Genomic DNA, 13,301 nt, shown 5'->3' with positions numbered 1-13,301 from the left:
TGTGTTTTTTAAAATTTAAAATTCATAAATTTAAAATTCTAGCTCTGTTACTGTGGTTACTGTATGTGTTTTAAGTGTCGGTTGTTGGTGAAACATCCTTTTTGTTGTTTATTGAGCTAGCATGGCATATTGGCAAACAAAGAATATACCGCGGTTTATATATTCTTATCCATTCTTGAGGTCACACCTACTCTTGTCAGCTTAGCAGGTTTTCAAATGTCCAAAGTAAAAAATTAATTTATATATGCGTGTTAGGTATGATGAACTTATTTACATTAAAAAAATAGTTTTATAAAAATAATGTTATTGGTGAGTAAAGATATATTTTAAATAAGTTTAATAGTATTATTGTTAGATTGAAAACTGTTTCGACATAACTTTTCTATGCTAAAAGTGAATAATATTTGTTAAATATTAACTGGGAGAGAATAATTAAAGTTAAAACTAAGACAGATGCAAGCAGAATTGATTTAATCGTCTCAATTGCATTATAAAAGTTTATGAACCTTCTAAGCTGGCAAAGGCAATTAGATACAGGAGCTTCATATTGTCATTGTGCACGAAGTTAAGTACTCCCTCCGTCTATTGTTACTTGTCCAGTATATAAAAATAAATGCCCATTTTTAACTTGTCCAATTTAGAAAATAAAGAGATAATAATTCATTTCATATCTATTTTACCCTTATTATTCATTATTGATTGGAAACTTCAAGAAATTATTAGTGATTGCATAACTTTTAAAGTATGTTTGATTGATTTCAATTATTTGGACGATGTATAATAATTAGGGGTGATATTGTAGTACAATTTGTCTTTTTATTTATTGCTCTATCTGTCAAAACGTAGACAAGTAAAAATGGACGGAGAAAGTATTAAGTAGGCGTTTGGCCTTAATTAAAATCAAATATTTTCACTTTATTTGCAATTTTTGAAGTTAGGAGTTGAAGATGGAGTTGTGTTTGGTTATAATTTTTATAAAGAATATTTGGTTGTTTGAATGTACTGAAAGTGTAAAAAGTGAAAATAGGGTTTTACCCTTTTAGGTGTTTTCAAAAATTTCAAATACAATTTTGGTCAAACGCTGAATTTTCAAATAAAGTGAAAAAAAAATGTGGAAAAAATAAAGTGATTCTGTTGTTAAAAAAGTTTAGCGTCAATTATTTCACGTCACATGCAATAATTAAAGGTAAATCTGCAACCACATTGAACAGACCAAAAATAGCTGCAATAATAGAGAGGCATGTTTGAAATGAAATAATTCAACAAAGCAATTTCCATATATAGCAGTAGATCCCACATAATATCGGGGTATTATAGGCAAACGCAAAAAAATTAAAGACCAACAATTTGAGGGTCAAAAATTAAAGACCACCCCAAAAGAAGGACAGTCCACGCAAAAAATGCAGCAGAAGCTGCCGTTCTAGGCCCATAATTTTGGGGCCCCCAAATTTTCCTAGTGTTCTACAAAGTATATGTATTATATTATATTCTTGCTAAATTTGGTGTATTAAAATTTAAATATTTGTTTAAAATACTGAATTTGTTATTATTCATGTGCTGAGGGTCTATCGAAAATAATTTTTGTACCTCTCAAGATAAGGGTAAGATCTGTGTATACTCTGCATTCTCCAAACCTCACTTTGTGAAATTTCATTGGGTATGTTGTTGTTGTACTAGATTTTTATTAGTTATTTTAGATATTTTATTTCTGTATGTGTCTTTCTGAAAACAAATCAAAGCAACATACTAGTTTTTTTTTTTTTTTTTTATGAAAATTAAATGACTAGCAACTGAAGTGAGAAATAGTAAAATCAACATTATTTGAGTAAGACTGTTATAAATGGAGAATTTTAGAAAGAGATTATAGTATTATATTGATATATGTTGCTATTATAGGGGGGGAAATGTTATAGAGAGAGGCACAATACAACATAAAAAAATCAGTTCTACGATAAACTTGATGGTTATAGTGAAATATTGATATAATGAGTGATTGTTATTGAGATGTATGTAGTCTTTTTGGAAATCACTCTCTAGTCCATACACGTAAATAATATTTTCTGGATCTCATTTACTAATATAACCAACATAATCAATGGGCCATATTATTTCTGAAATTCTTGACAAAAAATTTATGAACTTCTTGCACTAGCATAATCATCAATAAGAATTAATTTGCACAAATTAAATTGATCTTTAAATTACAAGTTCAAGAGAAGTTGATTTATCCTTCATTGAATGGGTGATTTTTATTACAAAATGTCCAAGTCTACTTGGACTATTCGAAATGATACGAAGCAAAGGGTTATTCATGCTGAAGTCATGCGCTTCATAAAAGTGTGCGCTTCAAACGATGACATGCAAAGTGATCAAAATATAGGAGGAAGCGTTCTTTGGATCTCAACTTTGAGAATTTGGATTAATATCAGCATTATTATATTAGAGATATTGAAATAAGTTATTTTAATTTCTGTTTGATCATTACAGTACTATATTTGTATGATTTGTATGTTGCGATAAGTGTGCAAGCTTCCACTTCTCTGTTCATCTTGGTCCAAATTATAGTTCTACCTATTTATCCAAGTGAACCGACCCTGTAGTTATAAATTAAATCCTTTTTATATGTAATGCATATCACCTTTCAACCAACACATTTAATTATTAGCATGTCACGTCATTTTAAAAGAAAATTATTACCTCTAATAAGATTACAATAGTAAGACCCGAGATATAATCATAGACTGATTGGATTTAATTGACTGTAGCTTTACTCACAATTGCATGCGTGCATATAAATTATAATTATTCCTTCAAGCCTTTGAGCGAAATGCAGCAAAAGAAAAAAAAAATCATAGACCAACCCCGTCATCTCAACCACATAAAAACTATATATGAGATCACCCAATGATGCCTTCAACATGCAGGGCTCATGGAGAAACAATAAAATCATGTAAAACGCATTAGTTGTCTGCTCTCATCATTGATTTGACCTAACTCGATAATTAGAAGCTAATAGAGGATAAATTCGAAAAAGGACAAAATAACCCTCTATGACTATTTAGGAAACATAATTAGCCAAAATAGCTCAGGTTCGAAAAATTACTCGAAATGACCCCATTTCTACCCCTAACTTCAAAAGCGTGTTGTATATTTGTACCCTCACTACAATTGAAAAAATATTGTATATTGTTGTATACAATTGAATTTTCTTGGATATAAACACCTCTTATACATTATTATACACTCTATATATTATTATACACTTTATACAAGGTTGATGCATTGTCTACTCCAAATATATAAAGTTGTATATTGTTGTATAACGTTGTATATCGTGAAAAAGTAGCTAAGCGGGGTTTAATTTAAAAATGTGGCTACACAAATGTAATTTTGTATGCTAGATTGTACATTATTGAAATTTTTCCTTTAATATTGACTCCGCTTTGGTCACTAGCTCCGTAGGTCCCTAAGCAACTTCTCTCGTCACTAGTCACTATGGCCGAAGGTTAGCAAGCCATGCTCCCAACACTTATGGTGGAGCCACATCAAATATGTATTTGAACCTTCTTAGCTGCTTAAGAATATACTTAAACCATTTCTATTATTCAGGGCATGTTTGGAATTAGGTACTTAAACCATTTCTATTTTTCAGGGCATGTTTGGAATTAGGTCATAGTTATTATACATGAAGCTAATATCTTGGTTTGTGCTTAGATAATTTCTTACCTGAGCCGAGGGTCTATCCAAAACCGCCTCCTATCTATCAAGGTAGAGATAAGATCTGCGTACTCTATCTTCTCCAGACCCCACTTGTGGAATTACACTAGCCCTATGTGTTCTTGTTATTGTTGCTTAGCTATTTTTTAACAAATTTTCCTAGTTATAATGTTCTTATTTATCGCTTCCTTTTTTCTAATCTTTTAATTATTAGGTATAATAATAATAATAATAATAATAATAATAATAACAACAACAACAACAACAACAACAATAATAATAATAATAATAATAATAATAATAATAATAATAATAATAATAATAATAATAATAATAATAGTAGGGTCCTATAGATTAACACGACATTTTTAAACCAAATTCAATATCTCAATGACAATTTTAATCTCAATGACAATTTTAACCCTTTTTCGTATCCCTTGTCATGATGAATCTTATTGGAATCAAGTAAATTAAGTAATGGATAAACATGTTCTAGTATTAACATTATACGTCTGTACCTTTTACAAGTGTTACAAATTCACAAGTTTTAAATTAAAACAATACACGTAAAACACTATTTAAAAAATCGAAATATTAGTAACGGATAAGTTCTGTTGCTAAACAATAAAATTCATCACTAATTATATTTAGCGACAGATTAATGACGAAATTCATAGCTAATTTCAAAATTATTCCTAGAAATACTTTAATCAAGAATTACAAAATCATGAGTTATTTAGACTGTTAGAGGCTAAAACATTTCTTGACTATTCCAACATCATCGTGTCAAGTGTCAACCTCGTAGACGCAACTTAAATTTGTAGTGGTATCGAAAAGGATAATGATTTTATTTATGATAATGACGGCTACTTAACACAAAAAAAAAAAATAGATTGGGTTTTGTCAGCACAGACGTAGTTAGTCATTACGCTAAACGGTGTTCTGTTATTAAATACAAAACAAAAAATCCTGCACTAGATACTCTAGCAAGTACCGTGCAGTATTATCAACTATGATTGTTGTCGGATGAACATGAATCTTCCAAACTCCATCCCTAATTAAAAATTTTGAATTCAAACTCTAATTATGAAAAAAGAATCTTAATAAAAAAAAATATTTTCCTATTACATGCAATTTATATTTGAGTTAACTAGGCCTCAATATAAATACTAAACACTAACAAAAAACTAAATAATGTACTGTACATCATTGACCATGCAATCGCAAAATGATACGAGAGAAAGGAAGAAACTTTTCTCTTCCTTTACCCCTACGAACAGTAGAGCTGGATCCAAAATTGAAATTAATGGATTAGAAAGTTTAGCCCTTTTAAATTAGTAGGTTATAAATTAATAATGTGTACCCTATTGAATCAAATTTTCAAGATAAATATATGGTTTAGGCTTTATATGCAAAATTTGATTTAGCAAGAAATTTAAGAAAATCAGGACACTAGCAAAAACTCAAACTGTCAAACGATTACCAAGAACAAGGCACTAATTAAAATTGTATAACGTAATTACGTAAAGTAACCAATAAATAATTAAGATCAGACGATGAAATAAAGAATGAAAGTTGCAAATAATACGCTAGCTCAACCTATATATTAATACTATTGGTCTATTTAAATGAGGAAAACTCTCAGCCTATCAAATATTATTAGTCCTATTAGTGTATTTCTGCTCATGCACATTGCGCAGACAATATATATTTAATTAAACATTGGGGTCATTACTACTAATAATGAAGAACTAGTAGAAATTATTAAAACGGAGAGTATACAGTATATTATGTCACAGTAGCACAATCAGGGTAGGGCGCGGAGCCACTGTACGCGTTACAAGCGTTTGGCAGGATTCAGTAACTTTTGGCTCTAATTTTATATTTGTATTTAATATGTATAAATAATCGATTCAGAATCCAGTAAATAAAAAGAATTTTGGTTCAGAATTCATAAACTAAAAATCTTGACTCCACCTTTAATTAGAGTCATGGTCGAATATAGTATTTGTTGATGGGCTTATTAAGAAATAAAGTGATATTCTCGCTATATCTTTTGCATAATGATAAGCATTTGATCCTAACAAGTGATGTTAGGGTCTGGTTCATGGGTTCGATTTTCAAAAATAACATAGGGAAAAGGACATATATTGCCACTCGGCTATAAATAATCTCATCCTCTAGTCCAATTTTTTTCAAATCCAAAATGTAGCAATTAAACAAATCTCATTCATTAACCAAAACTTAAATAAGACAATTTTCAAATAAAAATCCAAACATAAAAATGTTTGAGGCGATTTTTATATATAATATGTGTTATTTGTGTATAAAATATATATCAGTACCTATCTGCATTGTATAGAAACTGTATAAAATATGAATCACTAAGGTATGTATCATTTTTGTATATAATGTATCATTTGTGTATATAATGTGTATCAACACAGTGCAACTGCCCTGTATAGAATAGAAATTATATCATTTTTGTATATAATATGTATCATTTTTGTATAGAAAGTGTATATATAATTCCAGCAGGTGTATATAAATTGTATCAGTCTTGTATAAAAAGTGAACCATACGTATAAAAAAATGTATTATAGAAACCGTATCATGTGGTATATAATATGTATCACTATTGTATATGTGAAAAAAAATATCATATCATTATTGTATAATATGTGTATAATAAATGTATAATTAACGTATAGTTTATGTATAATAAATGTATGATTAATTCCAGCATATGTATATAAACTGTATCATTCTTGTATATAAAATGTATATATAATTTCAATATATGTATATATGTTGTAGCAACCCTTTAGTGACGACATTTTTGTGGCGACTAAAAGTCTTTTTTTTTTTTAAAGCGCCTGGAATGTTGGGCCGGCCAGCCTTGACATTAATTTGGACCGACCGGACTCCTGGTGAGATTAAGCTCAAATAGTGATTAAATGTACGATTAGTTTAGCTGAGCGGATAACAGTGTCCTTTTCCCAGTAACATATTGCATGTGGCAGGTGATGATAAGTGCGTGATCTTAAAGTTACATTCTCGTTATATCTTTTCTTTTGCATTATTAATTAACGTAATATTTGGTCTATGACGACGCTCAGGTGATGGGTGGGGGATAGCCCGGGTGACTAATAGCCCAGGTGTTGATCCTAACACATGACTAGTTGACTACTCGAATCTTTACATTGTATCTGGCTATTATTGAACCTCCAAGATTAAGCAGTGGCCACAAGTTTTTATAATCAAATAAAACAAACAAAAAAATAAAAATATCCAAGACAACTCATGTCATGCATGACAAGTCCTGATATTGGATCTTGCAGTTACAGGCTACTTGCATGAAAAGTATAGCTCACTCTCAAATAATGTACTCCCTCTGTCCCAAAAGATTTTCTTCTTTTCTTTTTTAATCTTTCTCAAAAAAATTATTCTTTTTTTATATTTAAAAATAATTTAATTTAATGAGATGATTTACAGCCACATAAATATTTAAGATTTATTTTAGATCATATATTTTAAAAGTCTTATTTTTTTTCTTAAATTTTGTATCAAATCAAAAGAGCACAATATTTTTGAGACAAAGGAGGTAATTTTTTTTTTTTTTAAAGGAAAGACAGATATCTAAACAAACTTCAAGATCCAGTCACTGTCTATTTTAATTTGTGCACCTGATGTTTCTTAAATAAACCGAAAACTAAGTGCACTAGCTAGCAAGACTTGTCTTCTTATAAATTTCGTCACCTCAAACGTCATGCGTCTAAATTTCGTCCTCAATCATTTACTCCCCCCTTATATATATCAGACTCAAATTATCATCATAGTACACAATTGTTAAGTCACTTAAGTCAAGATTTCTTCTCATCCCTTGACCTCAGCCTCCCGCATAATCTCGCTCTTTTAATTTTTAGACTTAAAATCTCTAGCTTCTAATTTTAAAATACTCCAATTTGCCTGTATTTGTGTTTTTATTTATAATTTTTGTATCAATTAAGTCTGAGCGTAACAATGGTGCGACCCCATGTCCTCCTGGTGACATTTCCAGCACAAGGCCATATTAATCCATCTCTCCAATTTGCCAAAAGGCTAATCAAATTGGGCATTGAGGTAACATTTGCCACGAGCGTTTTCGCACATCGTCGTATGACGAAAACTGCGGCGTCCACCGCACCCGAGGGCTTAAACTTTGTGGCATTCTCTGATGGATTTGACGATGGTTTCAAGCTTGACACGGATGATGGTAAACGTTACATGTCGGAGATAAGAAGTCGCGGTTCTCAAACCTTAAGAGATATCATACTGAAGAGCTCGGACGACGGACGTCCTGTGACGTCCCTCGTCTACACTCTTCTGCTTCCTTGGGCGGCTGAGGTGGCGCGCGAACATCACATCCCGTGCGCGTTACTATGGATTCAACCAGCAGCTGTGCTAGACATATACTACTATTACTTCAATGGATATGAGGATGAAATGAAGTCTAGCACCGATGATCCAACTTGGCGTATCCAATTGCCAGGGCTTCCATTACTAAAAAGCCAAGATCTTCCATCTTTTTTAGTTGCTTCTAACTCTAAATTAAATGGAAAATATAGCTCTGCTCTACCAACATTTAAAGAGCAATTAGACACATTAGATGGTGAAGAAAATCCTAAGGTGCTTGTGAATACATTTGATGCATTAGAGCCAGAGGCCCTCAAAGCTATTGAAAAGTACAATTTAATTGGGATTGGACCATTGGTTCCTTCATCATTCTTTGATGGAAAAGATCCTTTGGATTCTGCTTTTGGTGGTGATCTTTTTCAAAAGTCTAATGACTACATGGAGTGGTTGGATTCACAGCCAAAATCATCAATTGTTTATATATCATTTGGGAGTCTCTTGAATTTATCAAGAAACCAAAAGGAGGAGATTGCAAAAGGGTTGATAGAGATTAAAAGGCCATTCTTGTGGGTAATAAGAGATCAAGAAAATGTGAAAGAAGAAGAGGAATTAAGTTGCATGATGGAATTGGAGAAGCAAGGGAAGATAGTGCCATGGTGCTCACAACTTGAAGTCCTAACACATCCATCTTTAGGATGTTTTGTTTCGCACTGTGGATGGAATTCAACTCTGGAAAGTCTATCGTCAGGCATGCCTGTGGTGGCATTTCCTCATTGGACAGATCAAGGGACGAACGCTAAATTAATCGAAGATGTTTGGAAGACAGGTGTCAGGGTGAAAGCGAATGAAGATGGTGTGGTTGAGAGTGAAGAGATAAAAAGGTGCATAGAGATTGTAATGGATGGTGGAGAGGAAGGAGAAGAGATGAGAAAGAATGCTAAAAAATGGAAAGAATTGGCAGGGGAAGCTCTGAAAGAAGGTGGATCTTCAGAAATGAATCTGAAAGCTTTTGTTCAAGAAGTTGGCAAAGGTTGTTGAGATTCTTTTTGATGAGGCAATTGGTTTACTATTTTGTAATTTGCTTTCTTCCCCTAATAAAATTAATTAGCATGTTTATACATTGTTTATTTAAAAGAATTTCTACAAGTATAATTAGTAATCCGGAAAGCAAGCTATGCAACATGTTATTAGATTAAATTACGAGTATATATAAGTTCTATTCGCTGACAGTATAAAAAGGTTTGCTCAATCAAGTCACTTAAAAAACAATTACAGAAATTTCATTATACACATATTCATTAAAAAATAGAAAATAATCTTTTATGATAAGCCAAAATATATCAGTAGTGTAAGAAATATGTATATTGTCAATGCATATAACTTGAAATTTCAAATTATATTATTCGTGCTACATTTCATTAATTACATTGACAGTGTACCTAGAGTTTTATTCTAAATTAAATTTATGGGAGAAAGAACTCCCATTCTTTTTTGAAAAAGATGCTCAATTAATAACTATACATTCTTCTGTCTAGATCTCCCCTTATTTTTGTCATTGCAATGTTCTTTTTAGATTTAACTCTTATGGCTGTTTTATATGGATGAGGGTGTACTTCAACACGCACTGTCGTTGGTCTAGAAAATGCAAAACAAGAAAGTAATTTCCTTTTTGTCACTTTCTGATTAATTGAAGAGAGAGTACACCACAGAATTACATTTATCAATCTGTCAAGTAAGCAAGAAAATGAAACCTTGTGAGTTGAGATGTGAAAGATCATGGGGTCGATTCTGGACGCCCTTATACTTGTTTAGACGGAATGTGACTATGTGAGACGCGTCTTTCATTCGCATATCGTTAGTTGTAAATATCAATAAGATTTGACATGAAATTACTAACCGATATAATTAGAGATGGTAAAATTAGTCGATAAAAACATGACACATTCAACTCGATCAAGTTTGGACGGTCATAAACCTACTTATTTACAAACTTAATTCATTTTCATATATGTTCAATTTAATTTAATATGTGCTCAAATTGATCCATAAGAAACCTTATCAAGATATTTTTAAAAAGACATTTTTTTTGTTTGATATGTTGGCCATAAAATATTAGAAAATGAGTTTATTAGGTAATTGGTTCAAATTGGACGGGTTGAGATATGACTTATTGTTTAGTCCATTTCAATACAACTATTTCAGCCCAAATAACTTTTGAACGAGTCATTGACCTATTTCCCGTCCAAATTCAATTCAACCCGCCTATTTGATACCTTTAAACGTAAATTATAAATTCAGAGTAAGCGAAAACAAATTCAGATTCGTGTTCATCAGCCCGTGGTAACTGAGGTGCCATATTATGTAAATTGGATTAGTTAGTACAATATGCATAAACACTAAATTTTATTAGGAAAGAGATAATTACATATAGGAAAACAATTGTTCACTAAAAATGTAATCTCAACAACCTTTGCCAACTTCTTGAACAAAAGCTCTTAGATTCATTTCTGAAGATCCACCTTCTTTCACAGCTTCCCTTGCCGATTCTTTCCATTTTTTAGCGTTCTTTCTCATCTCCTTCTCCTTTCTCTCCACCATCCATTACAATCTCTATGCACCTTTTTATCTCTTCACTCTCAACCACACCATCTTCATTCGCTTTCACCCTGACACCTGTCTTCCAAACTGTGGGGTCCAGTCCCCTATCCCATATTTTAAGAAAGGAAGATTTTTCTTCCTTTGACAAATTATACATTGGCAACAATTGTGGACTTGGCTAACAAGCCAATTTCTTTGTTCACACTTTCATGATGTAAGCGCTTACCTCATCATAATCGTGATGGAAGCGCTTACCTCACCATAGGAAATTCATTCCTATAAATAGGCAGCTTATGGTTCATTTGTAACACACCAAAATCTCAGACAATACATCTGAGTGAGAGCAAAAGTGAGGTATTCCATAGACTGTAAGAAAATAGTCTGTGAAGAAAAATAGAGTGTGAGTGATATTGTAGTGAGGTGGGAAAATCAAAAGAGTGTTATTTCTTTTGAGGGTGTAGTGGTCTTAGGAGTATTTGTACTCGTTACTACACAGTGTAAAATTCCTCTATAGTGATATCAGCTGCTCCTCTTGGCCGTGGTTTTTCCCTTATTCAGAAGGGTTTCCACATAAAATCTTGGTGTCATTATTGCTGCATTTTATTCTTGCTGATTTAACCATAAGTTAGTGTTCCGCGTTTATCACTAATACCGTGAATATTATTTTTGCGGGTCTATTTTATTCCCATCAAGTGGTATCAGAGCCAAGGTTCTGTCTGAGTATGCTCTGTGGTTGCAGCACAGTCTGAACTTCCACATCAGAAAAGAATTACTTTGGTCTTCGAATAAAATAATATTTGTATTTGTGATAAACGATGGAAGCCAACACTAGTAGAATGGTTACTTTGAGTGGCGTAAATTATGCCATTTGGAAGGGCAAAATGGAAGATTTGCTCTATGTCAAGAATTTTCATCAACCTGTCTTTGGAAATAAAAAGCCTGATAATAAATCAGATGAAGAGTGGAATTTGTTGCATCGGCAGGTTTGCGGCTTTATTAGACAGTGGGTTGACGATAATGTGTTGAACCATATTTCTGGAGAGACACATGCTCGGACCCTATGGGAGCATCTTGAAAGTTTGTATGCTCGAAAAACTGGTAATAACAAGATGTTTCTGATAAAGCAAATGCTGGGTTTAAAATACCACGATGGTTCCGCAATGACAGATCATCTGAATATTTTTCAGGGGATCATGAACCAGTTATCTGCTATGGGTATTAATTTTGATGAAGAAATTCAAGGCTTGTTTCTACTTGGTTCCCTACCAGATTCTTGGGAAATTATTAGAACTTCATTATCAAATTCTGCTCCGGATGGTGTGATCTCTATGGATCTTGCCAAGAGTAGTCTTTTAAATGAAGAGATGAGAAGAAAATCTCAAGGTTCCTCCTCATCAGATGTCTTGGTGACTGACACTAGGGGGAGAGGCAAGAATCGTGGTTCTCAAAATAGAGAACATCATAGAAGCAAATCCAGAAGCAGACTTAAAGATATTGACTGCTATCATTGCGGGAAAAAAGGGCACACAAAGAAGTTCTGCCGGATTTTGAAAAAAGAGAATAGAGAAAAGGAGGAAAAGAAAGAAGATGGCAATCGTGTTGCCGCTGTCACTACAGAAGATCTTGTTACTGTCCTTGATGCGGATCTGATAAATATTGCTTGTGATGAGTCAAGCTGGGTTGTGGACAGTGGTGCCGCATCTCATGTGACATCAAGGAAGGAATTTTTCTCATCCTATACTCCGGGTGACTTTGGAACTTTGAGTATGGGTAATGAGACTGTATCCAGGGTGGCTGGTGTTGGAACGATTTGTTTGAAAACTAGTATTGGAACTAAACTAGTTTTAAACAATGTAAAGCATGCACCTGATGTTCGTTTGCACTTGATCTTTGTTGGTGTTTTGGATGATGAGGGATATGTCAGTACCAATGGTGCTGGAAAGTGGAAGCTTACTAAAGGTTCCATGATTGTGGCTCGTGGCGAAAAGCGTCGTGGTCTATACTGGACTACGGCCTCTACCTGTGTTGATATGGTGAATGCAGTTGAGAGCAATAGCTCTTCAACGTTATGGCATAAGAGGCTTAGCCACATTAGCGAGAAAGGACTAAATGTTCTGGCCAAAAAGAAATTATTGTCAAATTTCGAAAGTGCTAAATTAGAAAAGTGTGAGCACTGCTTGGCTGGAAAACAAAATAGAGTTTCTTTCAAGTCTCATCCTCCTTCAAGAAAGATAGAGTTGCTTGAGTTGGTGCATTCAGATTTATGTGGTCCAATGAAGACAAGGACTTTGGGTGGTGCACTTTATTTTGCTACCTTTATTGATGATTGCTCAAGGAAACTTTGGGTCTACGTCTTAAAGACTAAAGATCAAGTGTTGGGTGTCTTTAAGCAGTTTCAGGCCTCAGTTGAAAGAGAAACTGGAAAGAAGCTGAAGTGTATTCGTACTGATAACGGTGGTGAATATTGTGGACCGTTTGACGAATACTGCAAGCAACAGGGTATCAGACACCAGAAGACTCCTCCTAAGACTCCTCAGCTTAATGGTTTAGCAGAGAGGATGAACAGGACCTTGATGGAAAGAGTCAGATGT

At 33.0% G+C, this 13,301-nt stretch overlaps 1 protein-coding gene across 1 annotated transcript; it reads left to right on the top strand.

Annotated features, from left to right (window-relative positions):
• The first annotated feature begins 7,547 nt into the window (after window positions 1-7,547).
• On the top strand, window positions 7,548-9,230 carry LOC132608963 (UDP-glycosyltransferase 75C1). Its single transcript, XM_060322786.1, has one exon. The coding sequence runs from the start codon at window positions 7,741-7,743 to the stop codon at window positions 9,148-9,150; it is 1,410 nt and encodes a 469-aa protein (XP_060178769.1). The 5' UTR covers window positions 7,548-7,740; the 3' UTR covers window positions 9,151-9,230.
• The last annotated feature ends 4,071 nt before the right edge of the window (window positions 9,231-13,301 follow it).

This window comes from Lycium barbarum, chromosome 9 (assembly GCF_019175385.1).
Source record: "Lycium barbarum isolate Lr01 chromosome 9, ASM1917538v2, whole genome shotgun sequence".
Lineage (NCBI taxonomy): Eukaryota > Viridiplantae > Streptophyta > Magnoliopsida > Solanales > Solanaceae > Lycium > Lycium barbarum.
The sequence above is the reverse complement of the archived record's forward strand: the minus strand, read 5'-3'. Positions and strand labels throughout refer to the sequence as shown.